Source organism: Pteropus vampyrus, unplaced genomic scaffold (assembly GCF_000151845.1).
Source record: "Pteropus vampyrus isolate Shadow unplaced genomic scaffold, Pvam_2.0 Scaffold633, whole genome shotgun sequence".
Taxonomy (NCBI): Eukaryota; Metazoa; Chordata; class Mammalia; order Chiroptera; family Pteropodidae; genus Pteropus; species Pteropus vampyrus.
Window position 1 is genome coordinate 1,132,046 of NW_011889414.1, and position 20,598 is coordinate 1,152,643.

The window sequence follows — 20,598 nt, forward strand, 5'->3', positions numbered from 1 at the left end:
CAGTTAGGTCCCATCTCTAGCTGATGCCAACACTCTCTACCCCAGCTGCAGCAGATGACACTGTCTCACATGGAAGCCTGGATTCCCCGCCGAGGGTGTGTTTTTAATGACACATTTTAGGAAGTGTAGGCAGCAACCTCTTTAGAAGGCCTGTGTCGGGGTGGGAGAGGCTGGGGACTTTGGAGAAAGCAGAGGGAGAATTCCCTAGGCCTCCCCAGAAAAACCTTTTAAAAGCTCAGTATTGACATATGCATTGTTTTAGCCCTGTGGCTTCTGTGCTTGGAAGTGGAGGTCTGATCTGCCTCTTACCAGGAAGGGCCTGTCCAACCAACCCATTGTCCAGCTCTGCCAATGCCTTGTCCAGCTCCAGGAAGCTGCCTGCATGATGGCTGGGGGCTGGGCCTGTGTAGGAGGGGAAGGCAGTCAGGTGGGTATATGGTACCTGCTTCAGGAAAGGGGTTAAGAGGAATATGGTGGGGGTAAATAAGATAATTCATCCATGAGCACTGACTTTGATTAAGACAGACCTGGGTTTGTACCTGCTACTTATTAGTTGGGTGACTGAGCAGGTTGCATCAACATCTCTGTACCTCAGTTTTCCCATGTATAAATTGGGGACAATTATAGTATTACCTCCAAGGACTGATATGAGGATTAAATGAGATAATTCATATAAGCTCTTAGCACAGTGCTTGGTACATAGTTATGCTACACAAGTGGCTGTATTACTGTTATTATAGTCTCTGGGAAAGAAGCTGCCTAGGAATCAGGTAAGCTGGTCTTCATCCAGCCTCTACCAATGCAACGGGTGATCTTGGGAAAGTATTTCCCAGAGCAGAGGTCTTCAACCTCGGCACTGTTGACATCTGGGGCTGGATAATCCTTGTGGGGCTGTCTTGTGCATTGTGGGATGTGTAGCAGCATCGTTGGCCTCTGCTCACTCTCTGCGAACAGCAAGCACCCTCTTTCAGTTGCGACAACCAAAAACATTTCTAGATATTGCCAAATGTTCCCTGTGGGAGAAATGTACCTCCAGTTAAGATCCCTGACCTGAGAAAGGGGCATGAAGCTCAGGCAGGGGTGCTAGAGTACATAATGGGTTGCAGGGAAGACCTGAGCAAGGTGAGTGCAGGAGGGGAGTGGGGAACAGGGTTGGAGGGGAAGAGGGCACAGAGGTGGGTCAGGGCAGGGCTGCAGGCCTTCCTGTCTGGAGCGCCTGCTCTGGCGAGGCTTTGTAGGAGGATGGGTGGCGAGGTTTGGGGGAGATAGGTGGAGAGGACTGGAGGTTCTGGGGAGTTTGGACTGACTGCTGTTTTTGTGGGTTATGTTGTGGCATGTATGTCCTTAGAGGACTCAGAGCATGGGGAAGGGGGAGCTGGGAGAAAAGACACAGACACTCAGTGGAAGTGTGGCTGGAACACTTGGTCAGGGAAGCAGGAGGATGCAATGACGAGGGGGCTGTGTTACTAAGAGCAGAAACGAGGTCTGGTTGTCTTTCTTTGCCTGGTAAACTGCTATCATTTTGGAAGGATTTTCACCTCATTTGGTTCCTGCTTAAGTGAAATCCACAACATGTGTTCTTTGCATTAGTGGAGTGTTTGTGCTTAATTAGTGGCAAATTCTTTCATATTATAGTCATTAAGTTTTGCCGTTTGCTCTTCTCACCCCAGGCCTGGCTCTCCTCTTCTGTCTTTCCTTTTAATGCAGGCAGCATACAGCAGGTTCCAGCCTCACACACATACCACCACCCACTCCCTGGGGCATTTGAACCCTATAGCACCAGCCCTTGAGCCTGTCCCACCCTGGGCTGGCATTTGTGGCTCCTAGCACCTCTGTCCATGCCAGCCTCCTCCACCTGGGCTGGCAGCACTGCCTCCTGTCCTACTGCCTCCTGCCCCTGGGGGCTCCTCCTAGGCAAAGCTCGCTGGTCAGAATTCTTCCTGCTAGGAGGGACTCTAGGGCTGGAGTGGGAGGGACCATGTAGGTTTCAGGGTGCGGGCTGGGGCACTGCTACCGATGAAACAATGAAGACAAGTCAACTCCACAACTCAGGACGTCATGTCCACATCGTCCAACAAAGCAGCCGGACTAAGCACTCAACTTTCACTTGCTGGGATAGTATTGAGGGTCCCTGGAGGGGTACTGGGATGGGGTGGCAGAGACTGCCTCTTGACCCTACGCTCCAGGAAGGCCTTTGGTCTCACCAGTCCCAAGTGCTGAAATGCTTTGTGGTCACAGCACAGTGGTGACCCTGGACTCTTGGACAGGGAGGTTAGGTCAGTGATTAGGGCCCAAGGCAATCTCCTCCCCTCTACCTGTTTCTGAAGCCGCTAAAGAGGCTGCCTGAGAGGGAGAAGGTGCCTGCTGCAGACACCAGAACTGCTGTTTTGCTCACTGGTTTGGATCCAATGTGTGACACTATGGTCAAAATGCAGTCCAAGGCTGGGTTACGCATAAGACTTCCAGGCAGGGCTGGGAGGCCCAAGTCTTTCGTGAATCCTTCACTGTACGCATGGTACAAGAATTGAACCAGGCCTTGGGGATTAGCTCCTGGGACTCTTTCTACAGACTCTGCAGGGGGCAGTGCAATAGGGGGCTCTGGGGCCTGCAGAGGGGACCCCGCCTCTGGCCCTGGACTCATGAGGTGCTGGGAAAGGGAGCAATGATGCACAGCCCTTCCTTGGTGAAGCCCCTCCTGGAATGTCTTAGTTGCCACAACCTAGTCCCAAACTCTAGCAGTTCAGTCTCCCTTTCCACACCACATGGTTCAGGACTGTCTCCATCCCCCAAAAGTCTTCCTTGCCACCCTATGAGCTCTGCTCCTAGACATGTGGGAGGATAGCAGTCTCTGCACTCTGAGCAGCATTAAACCTCTTTAATGGGCAGAGTTGAGCGAACAGACAAGAGGAGGAGGCAGGAAAAGGAACTGGCAAAGGCTTGGGGTCACATTTCCTCTTTGATTGGCCTTCCTCAGCTGGTATTGCCTCATTAGCCTCCTTTACTAAAGGGTCTCCAGCAGGGGAGCCGGAGGTGGGCTAGGAGGGCAGGTCTCTCAGACGCCAGCAGATCTGGGCCTCAGGCCTGCTGAAGTGGAGAGGAAGAGACAAACCCTTACTCCTTATTGTCCCTTGGCTGATGAGAGAACCCAAACTTCACAGAAAGACCTCTCGATGCCTCTGAAATTTTGAGTGATGTCTAGGTAGCATTTGAGTGGGGCCTGGGATGGACTGGATGACAGGATACGACAAGATAGGGAAAAGGGGAGGGAAAGTCTTTTAATGGTCCTTCCATCACATTCAGAATCCACCTCTTTTTCATATCCCCATACTCAACCTGCTTTGGCTTGGCTACTACCCCCAACTTTGATTCTCTGTGTAGTCCAAAGCTCAAGTGGAAAATGAACATTTCTCCTCCAAATATAGGCAACCGGTGCTGGATCCCACAAACTCTCCAACCTCTCTGATAATACCAACCTTAGCTGTAATATCCCCAGTTCATTCTACACCCCCAATATTAACCCTGAAAAGCATCCTCTACAACTACCAATATAAACCCCAATATCAGCTCCAGCCCAGTCTCAATGTCAATGCCAACCTAGACCAAAAGACCTGGGTTATGTGACCCTAATCCTAGTGCTGACCGCTTCCTGGTTTTAACCACCAGGTGAGAACTCTATGTGTGGCCATCATTTTAGTCTTAATCTCAACTCACTCCAGGTCTGAACTCAGCCTCCGGTTGGTGGCAACCAAGAAGGAAGGTAGTCATGGCTCACAGTATTCTTTCTACCCTTGGGACGGCCAGAGAAGGTGGGGTCTTCAGAAGTTCCTCACATCGTGTTGCAGGGAGAAGATGGCTGAGCTCGAAGGCCGCACCTGGGTGTGTGTGGCGGGGTACTGCCTGATTAGGGGTGCTGTGCTTTCCATGTTCTCCTGCTTCCTCCCCATTCCACATCATGGCAGGGCCTTGTGGACACACATCCAGTCCCTGAAAGCCCACCCTGGCCTGGCCCTTTCTCTAGCACCCAGGAGGCTGAAAGGGGTAGTGGGAAGATATAGCGCTTTCTAGTTTGTCCTGCTGCTCATTTCGGCTTTAGTGCTTACTAGTGGTAGGACCCACAAATAAGTCCCACAACCTTCCTGAAACCGAGCCTTTTCACCTGTAAAATGGGCTGAGATCAGTCACCTCATTTGCTGGGGTGAGGATAGAGAGAGGGCATCTGCGGCATCTGCACACAGTGACCTCCATGGTGTTTCCTGGGTTACCTGCCTGGCCTCACTGTGCTCCCAGCGCACAGCTGCCATCCTTCCTTCCTCCCCCTCCCTTCTCCTCCTCTCCTTTTCTCAGCAGCACTGAAATTATCACCCTCTACTTGGCAAAATGCTGAGACGAGCAAGTCCCTGCCATTGTCACAGCCTGTCTTCTTCCCACCCTACCGGGCAGGGGCATGTGGGTTGAGGGGATCCAAGAAGCAGGAGGTGAAAACCCTGAGTCCTGGTCATTTTCCCAGCCCTGACCCCTCTCTCCCAGTTTCCCCTGTCACTGGTAGTGTCAGAGTTTCCAGTGTGAGGTCTTTCCCATCCTCCCCATCTCCTCCTCCCCACCATCCCTCTGTCCAACACAAGTCTGTCAGGAGCCTCGCCCAGCCCTGCTTCCAGCTCAGACTTGTTGGGGTTTCAGGAGTCACTGGGTAGGGGCCCGGCATGCCAGGACCTGCTTCTGGTCCTGCCTTGCAGAGACAGCAAGCACGTAGGCAATAGGGCACAGAGCCCAGCTGCACAGATGCAGCCCAGCCTCTGGGGCCACCTACTTCCTTTCCTTCCCTTCTGTCTCTCTCAGTCCCATTCCCATGCCCTCCTTGCCCACCACACTGCCCAGAGTGACCTCTGAAAGCCCAGGAGTCGCCGATGGCAGGGATGTGTGTGTGTATGGTGAGGGTGCACATCATACATGGACCCTTGCCTGTTGGCAGCCATGGCGATGGGGCTGGGAAGGGTCCTTTGTGAGGAGGGCAGACACCATATCCCTATGCCTCTCACCCTGGCTCTGGATGAGGCTGAGCCCTATACCCCACTCCTGCCTAGCTGGTCCCAGGGCAGCCCTGGCCAAGGGAATAGTACAGGGTACTCCAAACACATGAAACCTCCATTCTTCCCTTTCTTTCTTTCCCTCCCAGTCCAGGAGTTAAGAAATCACTTCCAGTGCAAACTCTGCCAATCCGGCTATGGATCTGCTTTCTGTCCCTAAGACTTTCCAGCTATGAAATGCTGGTGGTCACATCTTCTCCCATCACCTCTGGGGCTGTGGGACTGGAAGGACTGGGTATGCTGAAGCACTTCTGGAATCTGAAAAGGGCTGATGAGGACTACCACTGATTAAGCATCTATAATGTTTCAGACATTTAAATATATAATCTCACTTAATCTTCACAACCACATCATAAGGGGAGTCCCCTCAGGTTTAGGCCCAGAGAAGAGTGACTGCCAAACTGGCCTTTCCCAAGGCCACAGAAATGTGAGGTTCTGTTATTCTTTTCCTTCTGATTTTTCAATCCTGCTATTCCCACCTGGCATGCACTGCCTACCTCTCCGCAGCCCAACCCAGCTCTACCTACTCTGGGTTATTAGCTGCCTTGAAGTTCAGGAAGTGCGGAATAGGTGCTAATAAAAAATCAGCAGAGACTCTTCATGCCCCTACCCTGAACAGGGGCTAGAGGCCTGGAGGGGGTACTCTGGGGCCCGGCTCAGCCCCAAGGTGAGCAGGGAGTTTCAACACAGCTCTAGCCAGCTCCACTAGCGGGCTCTTCACTAGAAGATGCTGGGATAGCATGTCAAATTAGTTTAATGAGTGAGGCTCCAGCTTTAATTGGGGCCCTCTGGTTTGTAGTGCTGTCTCCGGCTTTCAATTTTATGCGGGGAAAGGGTGAGTTTTCTTTCTCTCTTGCTCCCGTGCAATTTCGCCCTGGCTAAGGGCTCCTGTTCAGAAAGGCCCCTACAACTGCTAATTGGGTTTAATTATTGGGATAATTAATGATTCTACGGGAAAACTGAAATGTTGTGGGTGAATTTTGTGTGTAAATAGATAAGAAAGCTGCAGAATCCTTACTGCAGCTCAGCTAGGAGTTTAGGGCCCCACCACTTCTTATCTGTTTACACACAAAGGGACAGAGAATCAGAGACCCAGGGAGAGCCTGGGTGAGAGGAAGGATAGGCTGAGAATCCTTCAGCTGGGCTAAGCTATTTACAGATGAGGAAAAGATAGCGCAGAGAAAAGCAATTCATCCAAGGCTGCCAAGAAGTTGGTGGGAATAGGGAAGGAGGAGCTGGTAGAGATGGGCACTGGAAGAACAGGGGTGGGAATGTGTGACTTTAGCCTGTTGATGGCTCAATAATGTGATAATGAACACGAGAACACCTGTGGAAGGTTCTCAGTCAAATGCCAGCCCATAGAAATGTACTGTGCTGGTTTCTCTTGTGGCGACAAAAGACCAGCGTCTGGGTCAGTAGATAAGCAGGTAGCTCATCAAGCTAGGAGGCAGACAGGTGTAGAAAGTGTGGTGGGCGGATAGTGGAAGTCCACCACCTCCTCTTACTGCAGATCTCTCTCCTCCAGTCCATATAAAGGGAGTCTTAAGGTATCTCCTGTATCTTTCCTGCTTGGCTCACACCTACCACCTACCTGAAGTGGTGGGGGTGGGGGAGGGTGAAGGCAGATATGACAACTGCCCCTTAAATTTCATGACCTATAGGTTTGTACTCTTCTGAGGGAGGAGACTGGGGGAAGAAATATGAAATGAAAAGGGGATGAGAGAGGACTGGCTGCCTGGGAGCGGATATTTGGTCCATTCCTGGGTGGGTCCACATGCTCCCATGGCCTTGATGATTCCTCCATGCTGAGGGCCCCAAATCCATGTGTCTAGCTGCCAAATGGGCATCTCACCCTGCATGTGTCCACACTGAACCCTTCACTTTCCAGCTGTTCCCTCACCCCCATCCTTCCCAGGGCCCAATCACATCATTATATCCATTTGATTCTCCTTCCTCTGAATTTCTAGAATATAGCCCCCTCGATCTCCTAATCCTTACTGCAGCTCAGCTAGGAGTTTAGGGCCCCACCACCTCTTATCTGGAACCCTGGGATCAATAACAGTAAAAATAGAAAACCTATAATTAACACTCACTATCTAAGAGGTATTGTGAAAGATCTCATTTCATCCTCACAAAAATTCTCCAAGAGAGGTCCTGCAGTTAATGCTGGGAAACTGAGGCTCAGACAGATGAAGTGGCCTGTCCAAGCCACACTGCTAGTAAGTGGATAGAATACAAATCAGATCTTGTCATACAAGTCTCAGCTCTCCAGTGCCTTGGGGTAAATCTAGGCTACTTATCAGCTTTAAGATCTGTCCCTTCCTGTATTCCCAGCTTCTTATGTCCCTCCCATGTCCCTACTTTCCACACCAGCCCCCATGGAAAACTCCCACCCACATTCAACATTCAGGTCCCACATTGCCACCAGCTCTGTGCTCGAGTTCCCATAGCACTAGCTCTCCCTGGGCGCACAGCGCTGAGCTCTGCCAGGAGACACATTATCTCTGAACCCCGGTACCTGGCACGTGGTAGGACCTCAATTCATGTTTGCTCAATAAATCAGAAGCCAGGCTAGAGAGTCAAGTATCAGAGAACAGACTCAGGGATATGGGAGTCTGTCTACTTCTCTGGGTTATCAAGATCTTTTAATCAAGACTTCTTAGGAAGCTCACAATCAAAGGAGGACTAAACTCCATGGAGAATGCCATGATTATTTGTAAAAAGGGAGGATTCTTTATAAGAAAGGCTGAGATATGTAGGACATGCATCCAATTCTAGTCCCTAGTGAGAGGTGGGTGACCCCCTTCCTTTGCTATCCAGTCCAGCCTGCCAAGGCTAATCCTATCATTCTGTTCTTCTAGTCCCATTTACCCTGATGATCCTAGCTTCTGGAATGATCTAGAGGAAGGTACTACCCCTTTTGTAGATGTTGAAATTGAGACCTAGAAGGTTGAGGTGATTTACTTGAGGTTACACAATAAATTAACTAAAAAGAATCTGAGTCTCCTTTCTTTCTTTTACTTTGCTGGTCCCAGAGGGATGAGGAAGACGTTGGGGGCAGAAACAGCCTCTGGCTGAGTGAAGGCTTTTGGGTAGGAATCTGTGAATGGCAAGTTGTTGTCCCATGCCCAGTGCTTGGAGACCTAGACTGGCCTAGATCAAGGGGAAGATGAGCAGCACCCCTCCCCGCCCCCACTTCCCCCTACTCAACCTCGGCAGCCCCAGGCTAGGCCCCTTGTATGTGTAATCGGGAGGTGTTAGAGTTCACCCCTCACCTGCCCTGTGGGGTAGAGGTGGAGGAGGGAGGAAAGCCTAAAGAAGCAGGTCAGAGCAAATCCTCCCACGTGCCCCACCCCCACTGAGAGCAGGCAGAGCCGGAGCCTGCAGGACCAGAACTCAAGCGCCCAGTCCCGGCATGTCCCAGAGAGCAGCTTGAGTGGGAAGTAAGAGTGAGTCAGAGCTGGGGGGCAGGGGAACGAAGGGGCAGAAAGGGGCAGGCAGGGGGCTGAGAGGTCTGTTCCACCTCAGAGGACATGGAGACTGGGGCTGACAAGAACCAGAGGAGGGTGGGCTCCCATGGAGGGAATGAAGTGGTGTTGGCTCAGCAGGTCTTTGGCCCAAGACCTCTGCCTCCCTGGTTACAGGCTCAGACAGGTCCCAGAAGCAGGGCTGCTGGCTGCAGATAGAGGAGGCAAGGTGGGAAGCAGCATCTAGCCTCCATTGTCTGAGGCAGAACCTTGCTGAGGCCTGATAATAGTAAGATAACAGCACCACTTCACCCTGACAATAAGCTACAATCAACAGGAGGTCTGGCAGGCAGAGGTGGGTGGGGAGGCGGTCTTTATCTTTCATCTCCCAGCCCCCTCCCTGGTTCCCATCAGGCCTAACAACTCTGGGTGCTGCCCACCACATAAGAGGCCAGCCTGGGGAGGGGCATGCTCAGGTGAAGGCCCTCTCAGCCACGTAGTTTCCAAGTGGACTTGGGCAAGGAAGCATGTCTTTGGAGGGGAGGGGAAGGGAAGGGAAGTTGGGGTGAGAATTAGGGCAGGGAGATGCTTTGAATCCAAGAAAGACTGGTGGGAACTGGTTCTTGACTCATGGCAGAGGAAAGGGGGATGGCTAGTGCTTGTGTTTTTTTTTTTCTTTTATGAGATGTGAACTCGAGCAATTAAAATATGCATTTTATTTTAAACAATCTACCCTGCTGTGCCCCTTCATCTTTGCTCCAGCCCTGGTCCCATCAGAATGGTTGGCATTTCACAGCAACTTTTTCATCTTCAAAGTGATTAAACAGATTGAGTGTGTCCCTAAATTCTTACAAGGCTCTGCCTCCTTTTAGGCTCCCTAATCCCTAAAAACAAATACTGGTGTACAGCATTTGTGCTTTCTGCCTCCTAGAATTCTAACAGCAAGTTATTTATTTCCACCAATATTGACTGAACATCTCCTATGTAACAGGCACTGGGATGTGTCTCTCGTTTAGGGCCTAGATCATTTCCACTTCCATCCTTTGGAGCAAGTATTGCTATTCCTATTTTAGAGAGGAGGAAACTGAGGCCCAGTGGTTGAGAAATTTGCCAAGTTACCTAGCTAAAACATAGTGGGTCTAGAACTTCAGCTGCAGTCTTATGGCTTCTGTGCACTCTACTCACTTTCTGAATGAGGCCACCTTCTGTTTTTCTGTCTGCTCAATTAGTACTTCTCCTAAGACCAGATTCCAGCTTTCCAAGGCAGGCAGTGCGCCTAACTCACTGGCTGACATTCATAGGTTCTCTGCAGATTTGCTGAAGTGAGCACGAAGAATTTCCCCAGTGGACAGGGTGGGTATTAGAGGCTGAAGTCCTTGGCGACCTGCTCAGTTCGATCTCCTCCCAGCCCCATTCTGGGAGCAGAGGAGGGAAAGGGAACAAAGACTAAGGTTTTGGAGTAGCTGAGCTCTGGGCATGTAGTTAGCTGGTGCCCAACAGGTAGCTGGGGACCACACCTGCCCAGGCCCTGCCCTTCCTGACATGCCGCCCCAGGCATCAGTTGGCAAGGAATCCCAGGTGGACTTGGGCAAGAAAGCATGTCCTTGGAAAGGTGACATCTACATTTGACCTACATTCTGGGCCAGGTGGCAGCAGCAGAGGGATGTCATGCCCAGCCAGAGTTGGGGGCCTAAGCCTCTAAACTGTCAACCAGAGGTTAGAGAGAGGAACTGTCATATACTACCCTCTGCCTCTTGCAAGGTTTAACCCAAACAACTCTACTCAGGTGACATTTTAACAATCTCTTCCCCTTCTTTCAAGGTCTTCGTAGTAGGAGATCCTACCATTTTCCCTGGGAAACTGCTAAAGTGTTCTATACCCTTCACTGACAGAGTCCTTCCTGATGCCTCCTGTCCTCAATTCTTGCTGCAATAGAAGCACACTCTGTCCTGTGGTGTGCTTGGGCCTGTTGGATCAAGTTAAGTACCAGAGCTGGAGATCAGGCAGGTCCTCCTTTTAAGGAGCGAACAGGAGAGGTAGGGAGGAGACTCGGGTGGCAGACGGACCTGGGATGGTCAATTCCACTCACTGGCAGTGAGCCCCAGTGAGCCTCAGTTTCTTCATCTATAAAATGGTATTGTATCACAAAATGGCTATAAGAATTCAATAAAATAATGTATGTCCATGGTTAGTATGACATAGAGTAATTGTTCAGGAAGTGGGTGCTGGTATATAGGTACTTGGAATTTGTGGACAAACCCAACAAGCTGAGACCATCCCTTAAGGATAGAACAGGCCCTCTCTAGCACCCCAAAATGGGCTCCAGGCCCTCCCCAAAGGCCAAGGCTACTTCCCTTCATCTGGATTCTAGAAGCTGCCCTGTGCCCTACTGCAGGAGGATGGATAGCCTCAAAGCTCCACAATAGTTTTCAGATAGCTTGATTGTTTCTTTTCCCCAAATCAGTACCCTCACTGCCTGGCCTGGTCCAGGAGTCCTATGGCAAGTGGACTGGGGACTCAGCAGAGCTCCACAAAGAGCTGGGGTGTGCTCCTTGCAGAGAGGAAGGGGCAGTGCCCTGTGTCTCCACTGGCTGATTTCCTGGATGGATGCCAGCACAGACCTGCGTTCACACCATGGGCCCTGAAGATGCAGAGAAAAGAAGGACTAGAAGTACCAGAGGTTTGACGTGGGCTGAGGGGTTCCCCCAACCTCCTTCCCCAGTTCTGGGAGTATAAGAAATTTCTGGGTGTCCTCACAGGAACTGTGGGACTCTTTCCCAAGTCTATCAGCCAAGTCTATCAGCCAACTATGAAAGCTCTTTCCTCTCCCAGTATCCTTCTCCCTGCCATCCCAGCCCAGCCACACCCAGCTCTGTCAGTGCCCAGCCCTCAGTCCTGGAGAGCGGAGGCCTCTGTCTCAGCTGCCTGCCACACCCCTGCACTCTGGCACCTCAGGCGGGCAGGCCTGGCTGGGCCTCTGGGCCTGGCTGGAGTCACAGATGGCTGGGAGGGCCCCATTCCAACATCTCTCCCTGCTCTCTTGTCACTTACAAATGTGCAAGGGAGAGTGACAGAAGCCTGGGGTAGGGCCTTTTGAAAAACACTGGGTACACTCATTGGGCATTGGCTCACCTGGCTCATAAGGCCTCAGTATGACCTTCCAGAGCAGGCGTTAGGAGACAGCTGAGAAAACTGAGGCTCTGTGGCACTGAGGACTGACAAAGTCAGTTAGTGGTGGAGCCAGATGAAAACCCAGGTCTGCCCACTGGCTCACCCCGCTCCTCTCCAAGGCCTCTAGAATGAGGAGACTGCTTTTCAGGCACGTGAAGACAGGAAAACCTAGAGCCTGTCTGGGTCTCTATTCCCCATCTGTACAGTGGGAATTGCAACCACCACCACACCTGCACTGTCAGGTTTGTGGAGGCATCGACTGAGACAAGCTCAGAGAAGAGAACTGTTACTGGAGAAGAGGTGCCTAGCTGCTACCGTTTCATGATCTGAAGGCATGGAATAGGACTATATGCCCCCATGGAGGTGAGGCCCCTCCTGAGAGCTTTGCCAGGAGGCCTGGAGAGGGTGGAGGCAGTGATCTTGCCCCTGGACTGGGGCCTGTGGTCTCACCCTAATGGGCATATGTCCCAACCCTGCAGGACATTGCGTACATTGCACTGTCTGGTTGCCACCAGCCCCTCAGTCTGTTCTTGGTTCTGAGGTCCCTTATGTAACAAATTCATTTTGTTAAAATGTTATTTACTAAGAACTAACATCTACTTCATGAAAAGGGTCTGGGCTGGGAGTTAGGAGACTCCTGTTCTAATTCTGATGCTGTCATAAGCCAGTGAAGTGTGTGACTTTCTCTTTCTAGGCCTGTTTCATTTTAAATACAGGAGCTAGTCAGTTAATGCTTCCTTCAGGTTCTCTTAGCTTGGCCAGTTTGGAAATTCGCTGCTCTCTAGCCAGACCCCAACAAGCTCTAGGTGCAGAAGGCAACAAGCTCTTGGACCTCAGAGGGATGCTGCTAGTGTTGGGGGTGTTCACATGCATGTGTTCCCAGGGGTCTGTGTTGCCCTCTGAGTTGCTATCACAGCATGGCAGGACAGAGAACACACTAGATTTTGCAATACTTCAAGGCTTACGAATAAGGTGTGGCTGATTCTCAAGAGCTTCTCATGTGCCTGGCGTGGAGAGGCGTTTCTCAGAGCTGGCAATTCTGTGAAATGGCAGGGCTGGGCCCTGTTCTGAGGGAGTGGGGTATAGAACTTTACCAAACGAATCCAGGCTCTTGCCCAAGTCAAAAGGTAGCCTGCAGAAGCACCCAAGCTTTGGTAGCTAGGGGAGGCTCCTTAGCTGGAGACCTTGAACTCACACCCAGGAAGTGAGGCATCTGTTAGTAAGAGAGACTCTGGCAGTGAGTCAGGTCTCTGCAGAGTTCAGGGATAGGGGTGGGGTAGGACAGGCAAGGCCAGGGAGCACAGCACTTGTCCAGCTGAGTTCCGATCCTGCCTCTGCAGTGATTCGCTGTGTGGTCTCAGTAAGGTACTTAACCACTGTTTCCTTTCTGTTATCTGTAAAATGGAAATACCACTGACTGCTTCTTAATACCTCCTGAGATTATTATTAGGGTCAAACCAAAAGAACTGTAAGAACTTTTCAGTGCTTTACTTAAGTTTCATCTCAAAATAAAGTCCTGTCCCAGGCAGGTATTTGTTGCTTCACAGTCTTCTAACACCCTTGGATGAGGCAGGCACCACCTTGGTTTCACTGATAAAGTGATGGCAGCTCAGAGAGGTGAAGTAGTCGAGACTTAGTGCTAGAGGTTTTCTGGGGCTCCATCTTCAAGGTGTGTCATCTGTGATGGGATTTGGTACCCCAGTAAGTGAACAAGGTGGCTTTTTGGGGTCCCTCTCGGCTTGTAGTCCCTAGAATAGAGCCCCAAAGCTGAAAGTCTGGCTTCTTCCAGAATCCTCCCTTCTCCTGCTCAGGGGGGCCACCTGGAGAGGAGATGAATCTGGGGGAAATGTTAATTAGTTCTGACAAATTAATAAAGAGAGCCTAATTTATTCTCCAGATCTAATTTCCTTCCCTGTGCTTTATTTTCCTGCCCAACAAGCTGCTGCTGCTAGGAAAATGGAGGGGAAAGGTGGTGATGGTGGGTCAGTCTGAAGACAGGCACAGCCCAAATCAATGTGCCTCCTCGTCGCTGGCTACCCACACCCACCCCACCCTGCCACTGCCCTAGGAAGCTAACCCCAGACATTAAGCTGTCAAACCACTCCCAATTATCTCCCTCTATGCCCGCTGGCTCCAGGGGTGATAGTTGTAGCAAGCTGGCATTGAGTCATTCTGTCACCAGCCTGCCCTGCTCTGGGAAAACACATTTAATGAAGTCTGATGGCAGGGTTGGGGCAGACAGGGTCCCAGGAAGAGGGTGGCACCAGCTTGGGGATGGCTGATAGTTTCCTCTTTCTGTGGGACAATGTGTTTGATCTGTCTGACATTATCTCACCTTCGGTGCCAAGCGAGGACCCAGCAAAAGGGGTCATCCTGTAACTTACCCTGGCTCCATTCACCTCTTCTGCAGCTCTGAGCAACAAAGGCATTGACCTTCTCCAGGAGGGCCTCCACCTCCCTTGGCTGCCTATTTTAATAGTGTATGGTCATGACAGCTGAGAAGTTCTTCCTGCTGTTTAATCTTGATCCCTTTTGCTGAAGTGTAAGTGCATTTCCCCATGCCTTTTGATACAGAGCCCAGGAGAGGGTCAGCCACCAATAAATGCCTTCCAGGCCAGTCCAGGGTCTGGGGAAAGAGGCCGTCTGTGCACTGCCAGGTTAGCTCTAGTGCTGGAAGAGTGTCTCTTCCCTTTTGATTTCAGCAGGGCCAGGCCTGGCCCAACCACTTGCCCCTCTCCTGGTCCAACCTCAACAAAGGCATTTGCTGGAGACCCACATTCTCTCTAGTTGTACAGTAGAGAGGCTCTGGCTCCAGGCTCCTGGGGCCAGCTCTGCCACTGGCTAGCTGAATGACTTCGGACTTTCTGTACCTATAAAAATGGAACAATAATAGTAACTTCCTTGTAGGTTGTTGGGAAGACTAAATATTTCTATAAACAAAGCATTACAGCAGGACCTGGTGCAGTAGAAGTGCTCAGTGAATGTTAGCTTATGGTGCTGCTGGCCACCACGCCTTCCCGATCTCTAAGGGCACTGTGCCTTCTGTTGATGCAGGGGCTACCCTTCTTTCTTCCTCTCTCCAGTGCTCCCTCATCCTTTAGGTCCCCCTCGACTGGGTTAAACCCCCTTGCTATGTGTTCCCACTGGGCCATCTCCTTTGGACATTGCCATACCCTATAATAACTTGTTTAATGTCTGTTCCCCACTAGACCATAAGTTCCATGAGAACACGGATGGCACCTGCCTACTTAAGCAGGGTCCCAGTACCCTGCCAGGGCCTGCATGCAGGTGATCCATCACTAAGACTTCACTGATGCCCAGCATGACTGGGAGGCCAACGTGCCTCAAAGCTCTCCTGGCCCTAATGAAAGAGTCTGGGACCCAGGCAGACTTGACAAATGCTCCTGGGCAGGGAGAGAGGGGGCCAATTCCAACCACAAGATCCCCCTCCTGACTCCACTCCACGTCAAACGTGCTGGAGGCCCAAAGGTAGTTAGGAAGGGCCTCATGCTGGGTGCCAAACGGACAAAGAAAAGCCTTATAGCAAGGGTACCGAGACATCTTCAGAGCTCAGAGACCAGCAAGGGTACCGAGACATCTCCAGAGCTCAGAGACCATTCTCTTGTGCCCTTTTTGGTCCCTGAGTGCCTTGGACTTGACCAAGTGGTGGAGCACAGCCATTGGTCCTGCGCATATCTACTGCACATGAATTTCTATATGCAAAGCACAGAGAGCAGGGCAAGACAGTATGCACCTGGGGCCAGAGCATCAGACCCAAAGATGGGCCAGAAGAGAAGGCATCAGAACAACTAATCCACCCTTTTGCCTTACAGATGGGGACATTGAGGCCAGGGGGCCTAAGGTAGTTGCCCAGGAAATGGCTGAGGCAGGAATCCTTACTCCAAGGCTGATGCTTTTTCCCCAAAGCATACTTAGACCACAGTAGCAAACCTGCCTCCTGTCTGACTCCTACATTTGATTCTCATCACCCTGGATTACTGTTAAAGTAACTTCCCTTTTCAACATTCCAAGTGAGGTCCCAAAATGATCAGTCATGTAAATGCACAGGTCCTCACTGCTAGGTCAATGAAATGTGTTCTTGGCCCTTTCAGACTGTCCACTCCACTGCATCCACTCTTCCAGAACCAGTCACTGATCCTCCAGGAAGACTGCTCCAGTGAGGCCCACCAGCTCTTGGCTCAGGGACCTTGCTTTAGCATCCAGGGACATAAATATGGGGGAAAAGGAGCACCCTGGTGGCGCGCCTAAGGCCACCTGGTATTCCCTGGTAGCCATTACATTCTGGCACATGCACCTGAGGGCAAGGCTGTCTTCTTCCTCCCTCTGAATCTTTCCTGGGACTACTCCAGTGTTTCTCAAGATGCAGAGAGCCCAGAGCTGTGATAGAAGGGCTTCTGGAGACAGAGGGCCACCCAGAACATAGTAAGAGGGTGCCCTGGGCCCTCCCAGCTTCCACCTCCCCATCTATAACTAAGTGTTGTGAGGGCTCAGGGCTGATCCGACTCTCCTCCTTGGGGTAAAGACAGGCCACTGAGGCAATGAGAATGCTCTAGCATTACCAGGAGGTTCGCTCCAGCTAGGTGGACAGAGGCAGAAAGAGGCACAAATCAACTGTGCCCTGTGAACATGTCAAGGGGGGAGAGGAGGAATGCAGGAGGGGACTCGGATGAGCAGAGACATGAGCAAGACTCAGACAGCCCTTGGCTGTGGGGATCAGGCTGGGGGAGGGCTCGGACGTTCTTCCACTCACGATCCAGGGAGAGCTTCTGTGGAAAATGTGGATAGCTCTGGCTAAGAGCCTGCCATTCTCATGTGAAATTCTCCAGCAAGTCCTGAGCCTGTCTGAACTTTCCTTAAATGTAAAACAGGGATAACCACTATGACCTTGGAGGTTGCTAAGAGGACAAGGTGAGGGTACTCTGTGGATACTATAACCCTTGCAGGAAGTGGGGCACTGTTAGGGACCGTGGTGTGCTGGTCGAGGACAGAGTAGGATTGAAGGAAGCCGTGTGTGTGTGTGCGTGTGCACACACAGAGGACTATTTAATATTAGATCAAAGGTGGCCAAGAAGGCCTCACTGAGAGAAGGGACATTTAAGCCAAGAACCAAATGCCAGCCACATGGCTGTCTGGGAGAAGAACATTCCAGGCAGAGAGAGTAGAAAGTGCCAAAGCCGGAAGGTGGGAGTGTGCCTGTTAAGTGTGGCCGGCATAGCTGGAGTGGAGAGATACAGGGGTCAGACTGAGGCTCAGGCTTCTCCTCTGAGAAAGACGGGAGCCACTGGAGAATGTGAGCAGATGATGACATCCAATTGTTGATGACTATTGAGAATACGCTGTAGAGAGTTGGGGCAGGGGGCTAGTTAAGAGGCTGTTGGAATCATCTGGGGCATCTTAGCATCCTCTGCAAGGTTGAGGAGAGAAAGCCAAGACCAGAAACAGGGTGAAGGAGAGTACATTCAGGTATCAGAAGACCACCTCTCCAGGTGAGACAGCTGGAGCCCATACCCTCTCCCTGCAGACAAGCTGCCTGTCTTCCCCATCCTTGGCTTGAATGGGAAGTAGGGGTCGGGGGTGTTGAGGCAGAAGCCCTGCATACAACAATGGCCTGGAGCTAAGACAAGAGAGATGCTTGTTCTCCTTTATATACAATTGTTTTGGAGAGAAATAAAGGTCTCCGCAGCACCCCTCCACTTGGTTGGCTAGGAGCCAGGCCCTTGTTCCTCTCTCCTACCTTCTCCCTTCCTGGTCATAGGCTTTCCTCTGACACACAAAGATCAAATAACTTTTCACTCAGAGATAAAGGTGTTATTTCCCCTTACAATTCAGCACCAACATCAGCAGACTGACATCCTTAGATTAAAAAGCAATTAGCTGACTTTGTTTTTGTAAGGGCAGAAGGTCTGCTTGGCACCCTCCTTGGGGACTGGGTCCCACTGTGGAGAGAGCCAGAGGCTCTGGTGACTCCCTGTGGAGAAGGCTGACTGCCTCACCTAGGTCCCATCCCAGCACCTCACCAACCCCCTAGCAACAGGAAGGTCCGAGGCTTCCCTCCACTCCAGAACTTCTGGGTGTTCAGGAATAGGGAGGGATCCTCTCACTACTGGGCACCACTATATATTTTCTCTACACACTTTACCCTTGAAGTAAGAGTGGTGGCTAAATTTGTCCTCTACCTCCCAGGAAATACAGTACTGATTGCTTTCAAGCCTATTTCAAGTAAACAGCATAAAATTGTCCCCATAAGTGTTTCTAATCTCTTGTAAATGACATAAAAGACATGAAATGGGGAGGGACCTTGGTGACTCCTTCAAACCAGAGACCAGGGGCCTCTGCTTCTTTCACTCAGTTAATTTGTCCTGATAGCACACGTGAGAATAAATGCTCACACAGCCCTTTCAGAGCATCTGTATCTCATTTAATCCTCATGAAAACCCTCAGAGTAGGTATAATCCTGTTTTTATATGCAGTTGGCTAATACTTATAGGAGAAACTGAGGGTCAGAGATGGACTAGATAGTCCAAAGCACAAAGCTAGTATGTGGCAGGGAACCCAAATATATCCCCATCCCTCAATTCTTCCCCATGGGGCTGGGTGAGGAAGGAGAGGGTTTTAGAATCCATCATTTGCCTTCCAGTAGTTTGGTAAAGACAGTAGGACCACTTACACTCCTGCTGGCTGAGGTGGACAGGGAAGGTCCATCCCTCCTTTTAAGTGAACTTGGAAGGATGGGAAGAGTTTTCGTCAGACACAGGTGTAAAGGCCACTACCCTTATGGTTCCATAAAGCTCCCTGGGCAACTGAGCTCCTACTTGTCCCACCAGCCTAAGCCTCACACTGTCCCTCCTACCCCAATGCTGGGCTCTCTTCTCCAGGATGTTTTAGGCACTGGCTCTCCCCTGCCTTTGGAAGCACCTCCTCCTCTGTGCCCACTGCTCCTTTTCTGACTAAAGGTCACCCCCTCGCTCGCTCTTTTGCTGCCCTTCCTCTGTTCTGCTCCCACCCCTGCTACTCCCTTTGCCAAATCTTCCACCCCATCTCTCATGCCAATGACCACCTAAGTGCTCCATAAAAACTGTCTGAGGGAACAACCCTCCCCACCTTTCCTCGCCTCTGAGCATCCAATAGGCAGCTCCCAGACCCAGACATTCCCAAGCCAGGTTGCCCCAACCTTGCCTCCTTCCAGGCCATTCTCCAGGGTCACATCTCCCAGATGAAATCCACTGGCTCTGGTTCTTCTCTTCCTCTTGTTTTGACCTATGGCATTACTGAGCACATAATATGTGCCAAACACTGTTCTAGCTTCATTTGGGTAGAGGTGATGATAGTGGCAAGAGGTTGGAAGTTAGAAGAATAAGAAAGAATAAGGCACTTTTTCTTTCTCTCTAGCTCAGTCTAGCATGGGACCCAGACATGAAAACAAATAATTACTGAGTAATAAGTGCTGTGTTTTGTTTGTTTGTTTTTTTAAAGTATGAACAAAAAGCAATGAGAGCTTAGAAGGGGGTATGATTCTGAGGGTGATAGAAGGATCACAGAAGAGTTAGATTTTTAGCTGGGTCTTGCAGAACAAGCAGGAGTCCCTCAGAGGGAGAAAAGGGAACAGGAAAAGAAATAATGTCTTTAACAGCATAGATATAGATAAAGTGCTGGCTATTAGTACAGAGGTGAATGGCAAGGAAGGTGGGCACCAGCTTAAAAAAGGCTTTGTATTAGACAAGGGTCTGTACTTCACCCTATAGTAACTGGGAGTCACTGATGCTCTTTAAGCAGGGTAATGACATGGAAAGAGTCACACGGAATGCTCAGTGAAAGATGCCAGTCAACAAAAGGCCACAAAGTGAATCCATTTATATGAAATGCCCAGAATGGGCAAATACATAGACACAGAAGCAGATTAGTGGTTACCAGAGCTGGGAAGAGGGAAAAATGGGGAGTGACTGCTAATGGGTATAGGGTTTCCTTTTGGGGTGATGAAAACGTTCTATTTTAGGAAGTAATAATGGCTAAACAATTTCGTAAATATACTACAAACCATTGCATTGTATACTCTAAAAGGGTGGATTTTATGGTATGTGAATTTTATTTACATTGCAATAAAAAAGGAAGAGGCACAAGAAGTAGGATAGATGGTCGGGGGGTCTCTAGATCCTACCCCTCATGGAAGCAAGCAGGTCACCAGGAGACCTCTGCAAGTCCGCAGCACCTGCTCCCCATGTAGGGGGGGGGGGCGCGTCCCTTGCTCAGCACAACTGATGTGAGCAATGACCTTCTGAGGCCCAAGACTGTTATCTTCCTCCTTCCCCTGCCCTGGACTAATTCTGCTGGGGTGGGGGGCATTGGAGGCAGGCTCCCCTCTTCCCCCACATGCAGGAGGTGTGGCAGCATGTTATGCCTAAGGCCAGAGTGACAGAGAGGTCACTGGACAAGCTACACCACTTATTTTTGAAGATAGGGGGGTCCGCTGGTAATAGAGCAGTCACGGAAGAGGCTTTGTTATATATGGGAAAATTAGGGAAGAAAATCACACCATAAAAACAGAACTGTCTGTCCAGAAATAGAGAAAGAGGCTCTTGTGCCCGAGGGTGTCAGGGCCTTTCAGAGCTCCTGGGAATCCGGAAACCATCTAGTTGCAGAGCTGCCACATTCTTTCCGCCAGGCTCAGAGCTTTTCTATGTGCCACACACTTGCCACTTGCCAGGGGCCCACTGTTCACTAGGGGAAGGAGGGGAGAGTCCTGGGGCAAGGTACTCCTATGAGTGGAGCTGTGAGGGGGCATTCATTCCCGGGGGTGGGGGGTGAGGTGGGGGGAAGCAAAGGACCACACTCCCCAAGCCCTGTCACCTAGAAGGTCT

At 50.7% G+C, this 20,598-nt stretch overlaps 1 protein-coding gene across 2 annotated transcripts in view; it reads right to left on the reverse strand.

Moving 5' to 3' along the window:
* NECTIN1 (nectin cell adhesion molecule 1) overlaps nucleotides 1-20,598 on the reverse strand; it is a 65,871-nt gene that overhangs the window by 25,680 nt on the left and 19,593 nt on the right. The window contains exon 2 of one of the 2 annotated variants that reach the window (XM_023525825.1): nucleotides 310-402. The exons of the other annotated variant lie outside the window; for it this stretch is intronic. Coding sequence (XP_023381593.1) covers nucleotides 310-402 — 93 coding nt within the window. The remainder of the gene's footprint in view (nucleotides 1-309; nucleotides 403-20,598) is intronic. 2 annotated transcript variants of the gene reach the window in all.